At 33.9% G+C, this 20,167-nt stretch overlaps 2 protein-coding genes across 3 annotated transcripts; one reads left to right on the top strand and one right to left on the bottom strand.

The window, feature by feature from the left end:
* Positions 1-393: 393 nt before the first annotated feature.
* Positions 394-5,680, bottom strand: LOC118044578 (coatomer subunit alpha-1). Of its 2 annotated transcripts, none has more exons than XM_035052940.2 (4): positions 5,483-5,680; positions 4,969-5,204; positions 3,963-4,457; positions 394-3,729 (listed from the first exon to the last, which is right to left on the bottom strand). In XM_035052940.2, exons 2-4 carry the CDS (start codon positions 5,174-5,176, stop codon positions 770-772), a joined length of 3,663 nt encoding a protein of 1,220 aa, XP_034908831.1. In that variant the 5' UTR covers positions 5,177-5,204; positions 5,483-5,680; the 3' UTR covers positions 394-769. The 2 variants fall into 2 exon arrangements, with proteins under 2 accessions (XP_034908831.1, XP_034908832.1); XM_035052941.2 differs by having other exon boundaries at positions 4,969-5,201.
* Positions 5,681-15,199: 9,519 nt separating this feature from the next.
* Positions 15,200-17,955, top strand: LOC118044581 (protein EDS1L). The gene is made up of 3 exons (XM_035052943.2): positions 15,200-15,711; positions 16,078-16,854; positions 17,083-17,955. The coding sequence occupies exons 1-3, from the start codon at positions 15,382-15,384 to the stop codon at positions 17,803-17,805; spliced, it is 1,830 nt and encodes a 609-aa protein (XP_034908834.1). The 5' UTR covers positions 15,200-15,381; the 3' UTR covers positions 17,806-17,955.
* Positions 17,956-20,167: the final 2,212 nt, after the last annotated feature.

Below are 20,167 nucleotides of genomic sequence, written 5' to 3'. Positions count from 1 at the left end.
CAGGGAGAGCACTATTTTGCAAAAGACGTGAAAATGAAGGGATGTCTTACAGGCTCTCTCTTTTTCGCATCTAACACAGTAAAGCCATCACGTCTATCAAATCAGATGGTGCTCCGACCAGTCTAGATTCGAGATAGAAGAAGCCCAAATTAAGACTCTCACCCAGATCATGACAAAGAATTAATTCCGTAGCCAGCACAAATACGTTGGACTCCATTTATCATGTGTCAGAGATGGTTTGTTCAAAACCAAGATTCCAGCAATGCTACCATGGTGACTGGTCATTCCTACAAACAACTCAGCCACCATGTAAAGTTACGGCAAAATTTCTGCAGCAACTACAGGATGAAGCAGAGATTTCACAGGGAATAATTTTAGACCACCACCATGTGGTACTGCCAAAACCAAATTCAACAATATAAATAAGCAAATTTGCCGAATGGCATCTGACATGTAATTTGTCCTGCCTATACTAATTTAACAAAGCGCCCTTGACTATTCTTGTCTATAAACAGCTAACAAGAATAGCCCAAGTCAAAATTTTGAAGTTGTTTATTACATTTAAAAGCATAATCAACTAAACAAAGAAAACAAAGAGATAGGCAGAAAAAAAGTTGACAGCACAAGCAAATCATTCGAAGCTTAAACTCTTCTACAGTATCTCTTACCTTTTTACCTGCAACATGAAACAAAGGGCGATAATGTTTCCCGCTGCCAGTAGGATGAGGTGAAAAATGATTGAAAAAATGCTCCATTTTCAGCTTCTTGATCACCGTATCTGGGTAGGAGAACAGAGCAACCCTGAAGCATCTGCCCCAACTACTGCAAGATCACAAACAGTACACAGCTGCCCTTCATGGCTTGGTACAAATCGGGAACCACAATAGGGGCAAGAGACATCCTTTTGTCCTCGATAAATTGGTACATATGTTGCACCACATACCACAAAAGGATTTCTAAAATCATAGTTCAGCTGAGCAGCATCAGTCATATTCCTCTCTGAAGCTGCCAATACTTGCCTGGCAGACCTTGCCTGGTTCTCATTCGGGGGGTTTGTCTCCAATAGCCGTCTGGCAAAGTTAGCTGCTGTAGCAAGGTTCTTATTCTTGAAGCAGACAGTCATTGCATTTTGAAGCGCGAGCCTCAAGTGAGGAGCTTGCAGGTTGCAGTGTGTGAAGTAGGCAGCAAGCTCTTGTTGGCGTACTGGATTGTCTTTCATCTCCCTCCTCTTGAGCTCCATTTGCAGACCCAAAACATACTCTTTGACTATAATAATCAATTCCTTGACTTCATCAACTTCCCTCCTCGAGTCAACAACTATCAGAGGAATTGTGTGAAGAATGCTAAGAAAGAGTTTAAGTGCCTCGGTAAATTTCCCAGCTGTCGTGGCTTTGTAACCAGCCTTAAGCTTCTCTTCCAAGTGAGAGAAGTTGAAAACCAGAGCTGGAGGGCCCCTAACATTGGGGCTGGCAGACTTGTTCCATCCCCGTTCAACAGCCAGTGAAATCACTGGGGTAGATGAAAATGCACGTAAATAGGTATGGCTGCCTGAGTGAAGATCGAGAAACATGGGTTTTAAAGGCACAAAGTTTTTAATTCCAAGTTGCCTGTTGAGTAGTCGCATGGCAGTGTCGAAATTGCCAGCTGCGGCATGTTCAGCAGCAAGTGAAGATCTCTGAATCCAAATCTGGCTTACAGGCATGCCAGGAGTTGGAGCAACAAAAACTGATGAGCGGGCACTCACAGAAGCCCTTGGTGTGTCTGCCTCGGGAGGTAGCTCCAGATCTTCAAGGTCCCATCCTCCCTCCTCCTCTTCATTTTCTTCAGCTGCTTCCCCATCCTCCAAAATTGCTGTGACATCCCCGTTTTGCAAACCAACCGCGTCGACCATGTCCAGTTCCTCGCCCCAATCACCATCTGCAGCTTCTTCTTCATCCTCATCAGCACCACCTCTGACCATATTATCCAGCCCACCTTCAAATATACCTTTCATGACTCTCAGAAGAGGCCAATCACCACCACACATAATAGGGGCTGGGGGCATCAGAAGGGATGGTTCTTTACCCTTGGGAAAAGATGGAATATCATCTCCCAACTCAGCTGCTAGACGTTCCACAACATCCTCCAGCCCATGGACCTTAGCTGCGGCATAAGCAAGTGGCAGATGGCCAGCATTCTCCAAGATCTTAACACGTTCTCTGACATCACCCAAGTACAAGGCATTGTGAAACTGACCCATGACATCATTCTTAACTTCAGCAATTCTAAGCATCTTGGACAGCTTTTCCAAATTACCAGTTATGAGATAAAGGAAAGATAACCTCTCAAAATTTTTTGTCCTCTGGTAGGCATATTCAACTATACCTGCATTCCCTTGGCGAAGAGCTTCAACCCCCAACCTATACCAGTGGTCTTTCTCATCAATTTCCTTTGCTGAAGCCACAGCAATCTGAATATTTCCACTCTCTAAAGCCAAATTAAACCTAGTTCTCTCATCTTTCACAAAATGCAGAGCGACTTCTGGGAACCCCTTCTGTTGCAAATAAGCAATCATTGCCTGACCACAAAGCTGTGAGTTCCTTATCATGCTCATAACATGATCATATCTCTTCTTCAGCAGAGACAGTTTAAAGATGTATTCCGTAGCATCAATAACAATAGCCCTATTCTTCCCATCCCGATCTAAGCAAAAGATAGTATTTCCAGAAATCTTAGTGATATATATTGGGACATCAAGGGTTCTAATTATACCACTATCTCCATTAGGCAGGCAGTATTTGATATGATTTAAAGTTGTGTAAATGAAAACACCATTATCATCCCAAGCTCCACTCTTTACACGGATTGTTTCATGGAGGGTGCATTGGTGGACAAGCTTCTTGCTAGCAATGATGATGGCATGTTTGCTTAGCAAGGCAACACTTTCCATGTCATTGGACCAAACAACATACTTGACAAAAGGTGTCTGCAGTTCCCCGAGAACAAGCCTCTGCTGGAGATCAAATATGACCACCCTATCCTCCGCCCTGCAAAGCAAGTTACCTGTACCAGCATAGAATATAGCATCACCACTGATAGGAAGACCACTCTTTTTGACAACTTCATTCTTGAGGTTCTTAACTAGGACTTGATTGCTGCTCTTATCAAGCACAGCAAACCTATTCCGAGCCACAAAGACAGCAGATCCACCAGCACCTCTCTTTGCCTCCGGCACAGCATCACCCCTAGCAATGCTGTCTTTAGGAATGACATATAACTCATAAGATCCTCCATCCACATCCGAGCAGATAAGAACAGCATTTTCTGTGGGACTGTATGAAAGAGTTCTTGGACTTTGATTCAGGCTTGTGGTGCCAGGTCGTCGGATGGGAATTACTTGTGTATCTCTTTGAGTTGAAAACTCAAAAAACCGTAAAAAGCGATCTTTAGTATAGAACAAAGAATCACCACTTAAAGCAAAAGCAGGCCTTTCTCTCTCTAACTTAAAGACAATCATGCCACTGTCATGACCTGCAGCCAGAAGATTCATCTCAGGATGAGATGCAAGGATCCAGAATCGATCATGTTCTCGACGGAAAGTTTGAACACCAGTTCGTTTAGTTACATCCCAGACACGAATGCTTTTATCCTCTGAATTTGATACAATTATATCCTGCTTGGCATGGAACATAACACATGACACATTGTTCATGTGTCCTCTTAACGTGTCCACTTCCCAGGCCTTTGTGTCTGAAAACAAGACAAACAAAACATCTAATTTCATGAGTTTATCCCAAGCGATGCAAAGAAAGAAAGAGAAGGAGCCAGGTGGTCACAATTTCAGCTATCAAAATAGAATTTAACTACAAATCCTCTAACCACAGCAAACTGCTTAGTAGATTGATATAGATGTCTAATAAGAATGGAAGAGATATAAATCCTGATGCGAGTAAAAAAGCAGTAATTGATAATTGATAACTTACCATTCATGCGCCACAACTTTACTTGGCGATCATCTGCTCCTGAGACAATCAAAGGTAGTGTTGGGTGGAATGCAGCCCAGTTGACTCCTCTGTCATGGCCCTCCAAAACATACTTAACAACAGCATCAACACCACCGAAAAGATCAGTGTTCATCGGCGTAAGCCTCATGATGTCATCAGCAGGGGACACCGTCTTTTTTCTCAAAGCACCAATATCCCAAACACGAACAGTCTGATCCAGAGATGCAGAAACAACAAGGTCTTCTTTAGGGTGGAATGAGGCACACATCACATAATGATTGTGTCCTGTCAACACAGAAATGCAAGTACGAGACTGCCAGTTCCAAATGCGGATGGTCTGATCATCACTGGCACTCACAATCCATGGGTATTCATGATGAAACTGCACGGTACGAATGTAATCAAGATGTCCAAGAAGTGTAAACAGACACCTATGCAATTTGTAGTTCCAAACTTTAATCTTGTAATCATCACCTGGTCATCAATTTATAGACATAAGCATCCTTTTCACAGAAGCAAAGGGAAGAACAGCAATGTCTCTCAGTCGTTCTAACACAGGACTAGGCGTTAATCCTACTTGAATCTCTGATGATAGGTTTTAAGCATATAATATCTACCCACTTTCAAATACAATCAACATATATCATTGTGAGGTGGGGAGAAGGGAAGGAAACCTGAATATAAATACCAATGCCCATTTCAGAAGGATGGAAAATCACAACTATTTTAATCTAAGATACAGCATTATACTCTATCAGTACAGAAAAATTACATCTTTCATCCAATCACAATCCTAAATCCAGTACCTGGATCTTACTTCCACCATACAGGGGGGGTATAATAATTCCATAAAATCACAAGCAGATCTATCGTAATTTAAATTAAATTAAAAAAAAAAAAAACAAACATAATTGAACCAATCATTATGATAATCAATCAAAAACACCAAGACATTGCATAAAATGAGAGAAAACGAGTTCATTACCTCCAGAGACAAAAAGAGGTTGAGATTTATGGAAATGAACACCACGAACAGGGCCATCATGCTCATCAAAACGATCGATGAGAGTGCCCATACGATAGTCCCATAGCTGGATCACGCCACTGTGGAGACTAGCAAGGATCCATGGTCTCTTACTGTGGAAACTCAGCCCCTTCACTCTATTACTCTTGGTCTCAAACTTGGTCAACATCTTCTTCAAACCACCGAAAAAACTACTACTATACACATCATCAAATCAATCAAATAAGTAACAAGCCAATGTCATCACCACCATACTCACTAAAACAATAAAAAGGAAAAACCTAATTCCAAAGTATATTTCATCAAACCAAATCAAAACAGATCTAAAGAAGAAATGAGATCCAACGGTACGATAAAGAAATTGAGTTAGATCTGATTGCGAAGTGAGAGATCACATTAAGAAATCGAATTCGAATCGAATAAAACAGAGACCTGAATGAATCGGATTAATAAATGAGATTGAAGGAATATTTACCTTTAGATCTGATCAAGAGAAGCGGAATCGCATCTGCAATTTGCAAAATTTAAGTGAGAGTGTAGATTTCTTTTGTTTCACAGGGAGAGGGAGGGAGAGGGAGATAGATCGAGAGAGAGGGTTTCTGTTTTGTCTTGCTTTGTTTTGGAGCTCTCTCTTTATTATTAGAAGGGAATTTTAGATCTGATGAGCCTCGTCGAATAGTGAGTGTGTTAAAGAGGAGAAGATATGGAGGGGATTTCCGTAATTTTGAATGGTGGAAATTTGTTGTAATATGATGATGATGCTGTTCAAGGGACTGTTCACCGTCCGATTATACTCTGTTTGCTGTGATTTTTGAGACAAGGAAATGATAGCCGTTTGATTAGAAATTTGTGGGTTCTCTTTTACTTCTTTTTTTAATAAATATAGACCTGTATATTAAGCAAGATTAAGACAGCGTCAATTGGTGGTCTGGTTCTGTTATTCTTTTAGGTAGTGTTATAATATACACTTTGACTTTTTTTAATAAAAATTGTACATAATAATTATTTTGGTTTCAAATATTATTATTAATATTAATATTAGTAAATGTTATGCATATGAATAATAATAACCAATAAAGCATACTAAAATCCCATGCAAAATGCATTTAACTGGTGATCAGCAAAAAAAGTGTTTATTTGGGCAATGTAGTATTTTTTAAAATATATATATTTTTTAATTATTTTTATATATTTTTAATGTGTTGATCAAAAATAAAATTGAAACCATGTTAGCTTGCCTAGGGCTTAGAGTAGTATAATAATAATTGGCTTGGCTTGTTTAGTAAATTCAATAATTCATCAACTTAAAATCTAACCTAGAATAAATCAGTGTTTTTAATTTAAAATAACATAATTTTATGGATTTAAAAAAAATAAAAAAAAAAATTATTAACTTAGATTTTAGGTTAGATCAAGCTCCGAGTTGATCTTGTATTTATGGTTAGAGTGAAATAAAAATAAATTTTATTTTGTAGGAATTTAATGTTAATTATCAAAAACACTCTAAAAATAATATTATACTATTTATATCAATAATGAACCACGTTAATATATTTCTTTAATTCTTTAATAACAATTCCATATCATAGTTCGGTCCATTGAGGCACACATGGCAATAGTGTAAGTCACATGATCAAATCTTATTGGGAGCAGTATTTCCTTTTAGGAGATAATGGGCAGAGGCAGACAATGCATTGTTCGCTAGTTATAAGAAAAGAAAGAAAGAAAAGGCTTAGATGAGCGAGCCTTATTTTAATGGACCCTGCAAGTTAGGCCACCCAAGTCTGCCAAGCGCATGGCCTGCTTTTACCTTCTTCTTTTTTTAATTTATATTTAGATATATTAGATATATTATTTTATTAAATTCTTAAATTAGTTAAGAATATATTTGAAATATTATTTTATTAATTCCTTTCAATTTTAGTGAATAATATTAGAAAAGTCTTCTATAATATTAGTAAATGCTTACAACACATCATAATCCTTTTTATTTATTTTATTTATTAGGTTTCTGAAAACTTTTATTTTTTATCATATAATTAAGTATTTTTTTAAAAAATAATTGGATCCATAACCTAAGTTACGAGTTTGACAAATTAATATAATTTAACCCAAGTCAATTCAAGATGTCGTCATCTTAATATATATTTTTTTAAATGGTATCTATATTAAAATACTTTTTTAAGTTAAATCAAGTTTTTATCAAACATTATCAAAAAAATAACATAATGTTTTTTATATGACAATGTTAAATAGTTCCACATTGTAGTGTTATATTTTTTTTATGTTTTTTAATATACTTGTGAAACAATTTTTAGATTTTTTTTTATATAATTTAAATTTCTTTTAGAATAATAATAAGATGTTTTCTAAAAAATTATTTTGGTAAAAAAATATTGAAAAAACATTGAGCATGTTAATTGGATAAAAAAGTTTTAATTAGAGAGATTACTTTTTATATTTATTTAGCATTCAAATTTTTTGAAGTTCGTGTTATGATTGCTTTTAAGTTTTCGCAAATGAATGATACAGAAAAAAAAAGATTTTTTTATGAGATTAAATATACTAAAAAGAAAATGAAGAATTTTTCTAGCAAATTAGCTTGTTTCAATGAAATTTAAATTATTATTCTTTTTTACAAAAGAATTATTTTCATATAATTAAATAAAAATATTAAATGCCTCTTCAAAATACAAAATCAAATATCTTAATTTGCATATATTTATTAATTTCGCAATTTAATCTTTCAATAGTATTAATAATTTTTATTTTTAACATTTATTTAAACATATAATACTTGATCTATTATATTAAAATAAACATCAAATTTTGAGTTTGCAATAAAAAAAAATTATTGTTAGAAAACACATTAGCAATACATGTACATTAATACACACACATATATTATATGTTATATGTTATATACATAATTGGTCCAAACCAAACAGATCACAAGCTAATTATCTAGTTTTCTTACTAATTATAATCACTTTCATCTAAACAATTAGTAATCATAATTACAAGTCAAATGGAATAGCACAACTTTTTCATCCCTTGAACGGGTAAATTAAGGTTTTATATACATATATATATATATATCATCCACTCTGGTTGGACAATGGATCGTGATTTATTACATTTCTATGTTTAGTTGTGCAATTTTTTAAATTATAATGTACAAGTACAGTATAAAAAAAGGTTATGTGATGAATCATTACATGATTAGGAGTAATCATGTAAGGATTTAATTACAATAAAAAAAATTATAATAAGGGATAAACTGTAATTTTTATAAAATACAAGGATCAAAAAAATCAAAGAAGGCCCAATTTATACATAAAAATAAAATACAAGGACTAGAATAATTTTTAAGATATAAGGACTAAAATGAAACTTTGTCAAAGCCTTTGATGCACTATTAAAAGTCTAAAAGTTATGGAAACAAACAAAATAAGGTAACGAAGTCTTCTCATTACATAACATTACATACTTAATTACATTATGTTACGCTAAACATCCTATTAATGTCGGGATTGAAGATATGGTTACCAATGATGAACATGACATTCTTTGTGCATGCTTATGTCCATGAAATGGGAGAAATAATGATTTATTTCTTGAAATTTTAGACTAATAAATTCTTCTACTCTATTTATGCAGTGTAGTAGGGTGCAGTTTGTATTTTATCCCAATTTTAAATTTAAAAATATTTTATTAATCAACATATATCATAGTTTTACATGAATCCCATTTAAAACTCTATCTTGAAACCTTGATTAAAATAAAGCTATAATTTTATACTTTTAATTTTTTTTTTAAATTATAACTATAAAAACTACTATAGTATCAAATAAAGAACTATATCCCTTATAATCAGTAGGGGCTATTTTGTAAAGACACCCTCAAAATATCAACTAGTTTATAGTGGACAAGCTTTCAAACTCGTGCTATGCCAGGGTAGGATGTAAAATTAATTTTTAAAATAAGAATTTACCAATATCATGGATGAGTTTTATTGTATCATTTTTTTAATTGAGATATATGAAGATGCTATATATTTAACAAAATAAATTTAAAAAATAGATAAATTGATCAACCATTAAAGAGTTGTTCATCCTAACACTGAATTGTTGAGCCATTTTTTTTTTTTAAAAAAAGCAAAAGACATGTGTGTATGCAAATATTTAACAACTATTTTTCTTTTGAATTTATGCATTTTTTTATCTTATAGGTTATTTTTTTATCAAGAATAAATTATTATTTTTAAATACATTATACATATATAGTTTATTTATATCAAACAAAAAATATAAATATAAATTACAATAATTTCTTTGAAACATTATAAAAATACAAAATAATTAAAAAATAATTTCTATTAAAAAAAGTTGAACAAAACAATTTAAAAAAATTAGAGAGAGATGATATTAATTTAAATTAAAATAAAAGTTAATGTAAACTAAAAAAATACATACAAAAGGGAGGATATTTTACAAAAAGGTTGTGCATGCTGATGATTTCAACATCAACTATAGAAATGTGTTTCATTGACGATTTGTAAGTTGGCAACGACTCAGTTTTTGTCAACAACTTTTGATTCAGTAGTAACCTATTATGCGCTGACGATTTCTGTATGTTACTAGTGAATCAGTTTCGCTATCGAATTCTGTATGTAACCAGCAAACCCATTTTTGCTAACGAATTATATGCCACTAGCGAATCAGTTTCGGTGTCAAGTTCTATATGTCACCAATGAATTAGTTTCGTTGTCGAATTATGTGTAACCAGCAAATTAGTTCTCGCTGATGAATTGTATGTCATTAACGAATCATTTTCATTGTCGAATTTTGTATGTCACCATCAAATTAGTTTTGCTGTCGAGTTTTGTGTAACCAATGAATTTGTTTTCACTGATGAATTGTATGCCACAAGCGAATCAATTTCACTGACGAACTGTATGTCACCAGCGAATCAATTTCGCTGCTGAATTTTGTATGTAACTAGTGAATCAATTTTCGCTGATGAACTGTATGTCACCAGCGAATTAGTTTTGCTACCAAATTTTGTATGTAACTAGCGAATCAGTTTCGCTGCTGAATTCTGGATGTCACCAACAAATCAGTTTCGCTACTAAATTATGTGTAACCAATGAATCAGTTCTCACTGATGAATTATATGTCACCAACGAATTAGTTTCGCTGCCGAATTCTGTGTAACCAGCGAATCAATTCTCGTTGACGAATTATATGTCACCAGTGACTCAATTTTTGTTCACAACTTTCTATAATAGCAGCAGCTTAGCCGTTGATGAATTTCACGTCAGAAATGATTTAATGCTTATAACAATTTCATTATATAATTGTATAATGTGTGGAACACTGGAATGTGAACATGTGCATTTTGAAATAAGTATGACGATGAGTTATGTGTTTGTCAAATGCAAATGTGTTGATTTATGATCATTTGATGTATCAGGTGGTGCGACCAGAATCGAACCTTCGACCGGACAAGTACATCGTAGGAGGAACATGTAGGTGGTTTCCACCCCTTTCTATCGTAATGTTAGTTTTTAAAGTTAATTTATTACGAAGGATATATTGTTGTATTATTTGAAATGCTAAAATGTCATAAATGGTTATATGAGTATTACAAAGTATTTATCATTGTATTATACTAAATTTTAATTGTCACAATTGGTTATATGAGTATTACAAAGGATATACCGTTGTATTATATTGAATATTAATTGTTACGAATAGGTATAAGTATTACAAAGGATTTATTGTTGCATTATACTGAATGTTAATTGTTATGAATGATTGTATGAGTATTACGATAGATCTATCGTTATATTATGTTGAAGGGTATTTGTCACAAATGTTTATATGAGTATTGCGAATGATATATTTTTGTGTTGAACATCATGCTAAATTGTTATAATTTTTTAAATGAGTATTATGAATGATTTATTGTTGTATTGTACTGAACATTAATTGTCATGAATGGTTTGATGAGTAATACAAAGAGTTTATTGTTGTGTTATACTGAATGCTAAATTATTATAGAATGTTTGTTTAAGTATTACAAAGAATCTATTGTGGTGTATACTAAACCTTAAGCTATTACAGAACGTCTGTAAAAGTATTACGAAAGGTCTACTATTATGTTATAATGAATGCCAAATTGTTACAAATCGTTTGAATGAGCATTACAAAGGATATATTATCATGTTATAGTGATTTCATAGACCACTTATGGAACGTTTAATTGGTTAATGATTAGCTTCGACTAATGATATCCTAGAAGGATGATCGAATTGCATTTTATGATTAGCTACGGCTAATGACATCCGAGATGGATAACCGGGTTATTATTGATGATTGGCTTCGACTAATGATATCCTAAGTGGATGACCACAATAAAGAAATGACCAGGATGGATAAATGATTAGTTTCGGCTATTGGTATCCTAAGTGGATAACTGAGATGAATAAATAATTAGTTTCAACTAATAGCATTCTAAAAGGATGACTAGCATGAATAAACAATTGACTTCGACTAATGGCGTCTTAAGAGGATAACTGAGTTTGTGAGTTATGAGTTAGTTTCAAGAATTGTTGCGTTCATGTGTATTATGTTTTGTATATACCAAGTATATGAAAGAACTATGATTGTTATGCTTTAAACAAAGAATAACGTTAGTTTGGTTAACGATATTCGAAAAGGATGATCGGGTTTGAGTATTGTAATTAGTCTCGGTAATTGATGAATTATTAAGGGTGGTATTTATGTAAGTAAAGAGAAATGAGATAATTATGCTCTTTTGGCCAACAAATGAAATGTAATGTAATATTGTTTTATTATGTTTTTAAATTGCTTATAATGCTTGAAACTACCTTGTGCTGTAACAAGGACATCATACCAACATAGTGTGTAAGAAAATCCGTTTTGCAACTCACATATTTTGAAAAGAACTATATATTTGCATGTTATGGGTGATATGAATTCTATATGAACAGTGTATTAATTGCTTAATTAGTCGTCTGACTTTTTTTTGTAAAGACTTGTAATGAAAAATTGAAATGGAACACGAATGTATATGTGCGAACATGTAGATATGATGTGTATGAATATACATATATGGTATTCTTCTTATGAGGATGTTATGTTGTGAAATTACATGAGGTCAAGATAAACGAAAGTACTAGTTGTGTAACTTGCCGTTTGATACTCTTGTATGGACTTGTAATGATAACGAGACTAAAACAAGAATGTGAATTTATGAGTATGTCAATATGATGTAATGTAAACCTATGAGTATGAAAATATAATATTATGTGCATGTGTATTGAGAATCCATTTTATGAGAATGTTGATTTATATTATTCTACGTGGATTGTGTCTTGTTAATGAATTGAATGCAATTATAAATCTGCAGAATGATATGGTGAAAAACATTCAGGTCCTAACGACTTATATATAAAAAAATTTCATTAATTCTGGCTTTTAAAAGCCTGGTTGTTACAGTTAGGGGTGTTCAAAATAACCGATTAATCGAGAAAACCGATAAAACCGAAGAAAAATTAATCGAAAAAACCGAACCGAAATGAAAAACCGATTAAACCGATTGTCAAAACTATAAATTTTATCAGGTCCGGTTCGGTTTTGGTTTTGAACCAGAAACCAGCAAAAACCAAATCGGACCCATAAAAGCCAAAAGTCACAAAAATCTTTGAGATATAAATAGTTAAATTGTAACCTAACCCTAACAATTAACATAACTTCACTGCCTCTCACAAAAAATCGTTGCCTTGCCTAGAAAAATTCCCAATCTTCCTCTCAATTAATTCTCAATCTTCCTTTCCCAGTTTCCCAATCTTTTTCTCTGGTGGGTTGTTGGATGAGCTTTCAATGAGAAGATCATATTTTTCAACATCACTCTTTGCCCGCCTCCAAATGTAGAGAAAAACCAGGACAATTTGATCGTTATTGTGTCGATGCTTTTAGGTGGCTCGGTGATTGTCGTGTTCGTATTGGCTGGCCTTTTATGTTCAGGTCCTCTCTTCTATCATAAGAAGCACACAGAAAAGCATCAACAAGAAAGTTCCATGGGAATGAATTTGCGGTGTTTAACCTACAAAGAGCTAGAGGATGCTACAAATGGATTCAATACTGTAAAATCTATATTTTTTCTATGCTTGTGTTTTCTTCTTGCCATATGAAAAATCCAGTTTCCTGGTTTGAAAAGAAAATTTTAAAGCCCGATTTAATGTAAACCAATTTTAAAAAATAAAAAGAAAACACATATATAATGGGATTAGGTTTCTCGTTTTTTTGCCAAAAAACCCGGATTTAACCGAACCGGACCAGTTCGGTTTGAACCGGTTTTCGGTTCGGTTAATATTTCACAAAATTAATGTAATTCGGTTCGGTTGTTTTTTTTAGTCTAAACCGAACCGAACCGTGAACACCCCTAGTTACAGTTCATGTGATTATCATAAAAAAAAAAAAAGTTTAGTTTGTACTAGAATTCAATATGCCTACTTATTTGATATGGAACACTTGTATATGATTAGAATTACATGTTCACCTAGGTTTCACATATAATATCGATACAAATATTTCATTCAATAGTTGAAAAAGATAATGAGCTCTAGATATGGAATTTTATTCTTTCAATTTATTCAAGTTATCTTTCTTCTTGTATTTACAACTTTCATTTACTTGCTTCCATCGTAGCTTTATTTACTTTCTCGTTTTTAATCCTTTTTTTTTTTTTCCTTTACCTATCCTTTTTCTAGCGTAGTGTTGTTTGGGATAGGTACATCTTTTCTTAGGATTTGAAGTCTTGAAACATCAATATTATGTTTGATTTGAGAAGGTTTTTACCTACCTTCTCTCGTAATTCAATTTTAGTTTTAAAAAAAAAAAAAAATGAAAAATAAATAGCATAAGTGATCTAGAATTATTTTATCCATAATTTTGAAACCCGGTCCAGCTCGATGAGTCGATCTGGAGCAGGAACCGAGCCGGGTTGAAGAAAAAACAAGGGAAAGAAAAACCCGTGGTGACCTGGATTACCCAACGGATTAACCCGACAAGACCTAGTTAAAACCCAGTTGCAAACTCGTTGATTTTTATATATTTTTTTTGTTTTTTACTAAAATGATATCATTTTGATTTTTTTTAAAAGAAATTGACCCAATCAAAACCCTGTGATCCGATCAAAACCTGAAACTCGGGCCGGATCTTAAAAGTATCATCTTATCAAACAATAATCATAGTGTCCAAATATGAAAAGAATGCATACACTTCTTACACTAATAAATCTTTTAAGAGAAGTATTGGATTGGACGACTCGTACTATAATTTACATCACATAAAGCATTTCTAACTTATCATTGTATCATCATAAATTATCATATATACCAAATTGTCTACAATAATTCGTCTCATTAATTGAAAATGCTTTAAAATATGGCTTTTTTATTATTAAATATCAAAATCATAAAAAAACACATAAAAGATATCAATTTAATATTTTTTTATTTATAAAAAAACACTTTAAAAAAAAAGTTAAATCACAAAAATAAACACACCCAAAATATTACATGTTTCATATCATCATCAATACATGATGTGTTATATATATATATATATATATATATATATATATATATATTGAGTTTTCTTTTCTTTTTCTTTCCTTTATATATAAATTCTAGGATCATATTGATGATGCACGCATAGAAGTGAAAGGAATACAAGTGGAGATTAGAAAGTGTCAAAGCAAGAGTTGATCCACTGAGTCCTATTGTATGCAAATTATTTATCATCAATAATTTATTTCCTATATTCGAGTTGTTTTGATAGTTATCGCTGCTAATTATTTAAATTAAAATAAATGGCAGTTATTTTATAATGTTCGGAGCAATTATGCTAAGAGTTTATATATATATAATATATATATATATATATATTATATATTTATTTTTTTATATTTTCAATCATTTTAATATATTATTTTAAAAATAAATTTAAAAAAATAAAAAATATATTATTTTTATTTATTTTTAAATAAAAATTATTATAAAAAAGAACCGCACTTGCTTACTTTAAACGTCGAAACAGAGTTGAACTCAAAGTGGAAGTTCACAATTGCAAGTTGATTACCATATGGATGGATGCGAATACTCGTAAGCTTCCTTCCAGCATGCTTCAGTAAAAAAACTAAAAAGAAAGACTTACACTGGTCAACGACGACGAAGCCGACCATTTCTGCCTATAATTTAACGCGTGTTTCATTCTTTCATGTCTGAGAGATAACAAGAAAGAATCCAAAGCTGCAAATTCCCGAAAAAATCGAAAGCCAGTGATGGGTACTGTCAAGCTTGGAGAGAACATGGAGATCAAAGAAGTGGTTATCCAGAAAGCATGCTCAATGGCCGTGGATGCTCACAAATCTCCAGAGAAGCAATATCTTTCTAAAAAGATTAGAGCTTCATCATCTGAAGTTGTCTTTAGCTTTCCTGGATCTTGGTCTGTAAATGATTGGTTTACTGGAACTTCCTTTGGAGAAACGAAGGTGGATCCTCAGCTCTTTCCTTCTCTCAAATATGTTGGTCTTGATGTAACTGCTACTATCAACGAAGTCTTTCTCAATAGATTCAAAGCAGTTTTGGCTAATCCACAGTTCCAAATTGAGGTATCTGAATCTACTTTCTGGTCATTTATGTTATTATAATCAGTTGTGAATTTTCTTTTTTTAGGGAATATATTTCTTTCTTTCTCCCCCCCCCCCTTTTGTGTGTTTGTTCATCAATTTTTCCTTGTGGATATGATGCTAACGTGTGAAGAATTTTTAGGTTCTATAACTGCATCTGTGTTCTTGATTGAAAACCTTCTGAGAAGCTATAATTGAATTCCATGAGAAGAAGTACAGATTGATAAGATTTACATGTGTTAAATGGAAACTGATGGAAATTAGAATATAATTAACAAGAAAACATCAAAATAATTGCTTAATCATAAAAATTAACTTCGATCTGATGCTGGTTTTCAATTTTCTTAGGTGGAAAAAGCTGCGACAGACAGGAGGCAAATTGTATTTACAGGCCACTCTTCAGGAGGGGCAATAGCCATACTGGCAACAATTTGGTTCTTGGAAGAGGAAATTAGAAAAAGCTCCAACTGGATTGCGCCACTGTGTCTGACTTTTGGATCTCCACTTGTTGGTGATCGCATTATAAACCTTGCTCTTAGGCGTGAAAACTGGTCTCGCTACTTTGTGAATTTCGTTATGAGATGCGACATTGTTCCTCTGATTTCACTCAGTCCACTCTCTTCCATTAATCAAAAACTGCAGCAAGTTCTTGATTACTTTAATAAAAAAGCGCAACAACCTCCTAGTACTCCAGCTTTCTATGAAACTGTGGTGAAAAATGCATCGTCTGTTGCTAATTATGCTGCCTGTAAGATCATGGGGAGCACGAATCCTTTATTGGAGACTATATCAAGCTTCATTGAACTGAGTCCTTACAGACCCTTAGGGACCTATGTTTTCTGCACAGGAAATGGGAAACTTGTTGTCTCAAGTAACCCAGATGCTGTGCTGCAAGTACTGTACTATGCCTCCCAGCTGAGCACTGGAGAAGCAAGAGAAAAAGTGGAAGTTGCCCAAACAAGCCTAAGAGATCATTTGAACTACGGAAATGACTTGCAAGAATACTTGAAAATGTCAATTGTAACATGTTTATATCAGCATCATCCAGAAGCACTTCCGTTATCTTCAAACGTTGCAAATGTTGAGCGTGGGAGAGTTGATGTGGCCTTGAATGACCTAGGCCTGGTAAGTTCTCTCAATCCCTCCTAAGTTTGTACTCAATTTCATATATATGCTCACTCCTCACAGCTTGGTTTGATTTATCCCAGCAAATTTTATCTGGTTATAAGTTTCAGTATATAGGAAATAACAATACCAAACTTGGAATGCTTAAATTTCTGCTGAAACTGGACACAAAATTGCGGTTAGTTGATGCCCACAAATTTTATAAATGCTAAGTGTTTGGGATTCCAGAGTGAAAGAGCCAGACTGTGCATCCATGCTGCTGAAGCGTTAGAGAAGCAGAAGTTGAGGAACCAGGCATCCATTGATGAAAAGCAGAAAGATATTGAGAAATGTTTGGATAAGCTAGAAGCGTACAAAAAGAAGTGTGCACTCAAAGCTGGCTACTATGATGCCTTCAAGAGTTCAGAAGAAAAGGAGGATTTCCATGCTAATGTCGAGAGGCTTGAGCTAGCAGGTATATGGGATGAGATAATAGAAATGCTGAAAAGGAATGAGCTCCCCGATGAGTTTGAGGGCCGGAAGACATGGATAGATCTTGGTACCAGGTATCGTCGCATTGTCGAACCCTTGGATATTGCTAATTACTATCGACACCTCAAGAATGAAGACACAGGGCCCTACATGGGGAAGGGCAGGCCAAGACGGTATAAATGCACCCAAAGATGGCGTGAGCATGCTGAGCGATTGCCACATGAAGTTCCAGGATCCTGTTTTTGGGCTGAGGTAGAGGAGCTGTGCATTAAAACAAGCTGCCAGGGAATTAAAGAAAGCATTTCTCACCTGAATACCAAAGTCCAAAAGTGGATTAAAGATGGGGAACTGGGTGTTGATGTTCTGTTGGAGAATTCCACCTTTAAGAAATTGCTGAAACAACATTTCCTGACAAACTTTTCTCAGGATCTTGAGCTAAGGAAGGAGCTGCATGTGCAGGATTCGCAGATGCGTAACTAATGTTATTCCGAGCCTTGTACCCTCCTGAGCAAGAACTTTATCTGTATTAGATATTTTATTGTTATCTGTTCCACCGTGCAAAATAGTGTGAAATAAAATGCTTTTTTTGGTCAATAATAAAGGCAGAAATGGAATTTCAGCTCTTAAAAACCTGCTTAAACAAGTTCATCTACCAGTTCTGAGACCTGCACTTACTTGTTTTGTTCTAATCCTTCAGTAGTAGCCCTTCTCCCGACAGGAGAGAAGTGCAAAACATCTCAACCAGACGAGGAACTGCATTAGTGTGCTGAATTACACTCCTCTTCAAAGGGAAAATGACATCTTTGATCGAGTGATTATGGTAGATTAGCTTCGGAACCAAGAAATTCAAATTGACAACAGAGTATAAATCAATTTGTATCGATTAGTTCTGCGTGGACTTACAAGTCCTGCAACAGAGAACTGGGAGGAATTCGCTTCCTCCCATATTCCCCTGCCAACCTCGTTTGACTTCTACTCGGCAGAAACCAAACACAACATTACAGGGTATCAAAGAACCATCTCAACCCAAAAGTTTAAATTGTTAAGTGAAGTTTCAGGATATGATTTATATTATTTTCTAACACCCATTCTCAAGTGAAAGCTCTTTAGGCTTGAAACTTTCACAGGCCCACGTTACCTTGTACTTAATTTTTATCAAATAAGTAGGAATTGTGAGATTCGTACTCGTAATCGCTTTGTTATCAAAGTTCTGATACCATATCAAAGAATTATCTCAATCCAATAACTTAAGCTGTTAGGTGAGGTCTCAAGATATGATTTATATTATTCTCTAATATGGAGAGTTGTATCCCACTCAATGAAATAAAATAAAAACATAGCAAATGTCAAATATTAGAGAAAAAGAAATTTGTGATTGCAACTAAGAAATATGCTGAAATTTGCTTGATTGCCTGGCTAATAGATGCCGATCCGTCATTTCATGAGAACAATGTCTGGTCAGCGGTGCAAGGAATAAAAGAAAAGTAATTAAGTAAAAGCATCAACATTACAGAAATTATATTCCTATCATCAGATCATCCACCCACTTCCAATTTGGCTAATTCTATATGGTTATAAAGATGTGAAATTCCTAGTGGGGGATGCTAGGATTTTCGAGCTGTATGGATATTAGTCTCCAAAAACCAAGCATATTTTTGTTCCCTTATCCTCACTCAAGCTTCTAACCTCCAATTGGAATGCCTTAATTGGATCGAACTCCAACTATTTAACTTGTTGCAACCCAGTCGCCTCAAGGACCTGAAGAATTCCCAGTAGATAATATCTCAATTTCATTCCTTTAAGTTTATTAGTTTTTGCATAGGACCTTGGTGCAAGGAATAAAAACCGTCAGCTGAAACCAGCTCTATTTGGTAAAATCAGTCTTAAAACCTTACCGCATAAGACCATATCAAGTGAATTCAAGAATGTTGAAGGAGATTAGGTTCCTCACTGTTCTGTTTTTACTCTCAAACAATCGCAGATTATCATTTACAATTCATCTTCTGCTCAGCCTTCTTTGGCCTGACCTGGTTCATCCTGTTGATTATAGTTTTTATTAAGATAATTTCCATCTTTAAGACAGTACTGATCCATCATCATGAATTTAACCCCAGTCGGATTTTGCAGAAACTATGATGCTGATCGGATGCTGACGACTAGAAGATTATGAATATGCTAATAGCAGGATTAGAGCATTTTTTTTTTTTTTACAGTTCTGTCATCTGTTCACATTCAACCTGGCTAATTCAACAAGGTAAAAAATACAGTAGGTAGATTTTCAAATTGGACGTTATTTATGGATTCTTCGATTTCTATAAACCCAATGGGACACTCTTGTCGGCTACCCTTTATCTCTATTATAAAATGTTGAACACATTTATCCAAAAAAGCGAGGAAAAAAAAAACACACACACACACACGCAAAGGGACGCGTTTTGTAATCTATTCCTCGTTCAAGCTTTCCTGTCACTGGACAAAGCCAAACAAAAAGACCACGCAGAAAATGGTTTTCTTGCATAGGATTACTTGGAAGGTGTTTGCCGTGTATTATAGTTTTGCAAATTTTGGAAAAACAATTTTGCTTTAATTTTTTTAATGTTTTTTTAATTGTTTTAACATGTTACATTTTAAAGGCTTAATTAATTTTATTAAGGATTTAATGGCAAGAAAAATTGATATTTGAAGTCAATTTAGGCTTTAATTAAAAGAAATTAAAGTCCGGAGGTCAATTTGCAATTTTAAAAAGTTAATTTGGTCAAATTAGGGGATTAATTGCATAAATATTGAAGTTTGATGGGCAATTAGGGACTTGATTAAAGAAATTCAAAACCAAAGACCAAAC

Source organism: Populus alba, chromosome 12, assembly GCF_005239225.2.
Source record: "Populus alba chromosome 12, ASM523922v2, whole genome shotgun sequence".
NCBI lineage: Eukaryota > Viridiplantae > Streptophyta > Magnoliopsida > Malpighiales > Salicaceae > Populus > Populus alba.
This window is presented reverse-complemented; position numbering and strand designations above follow the sequence as displayed.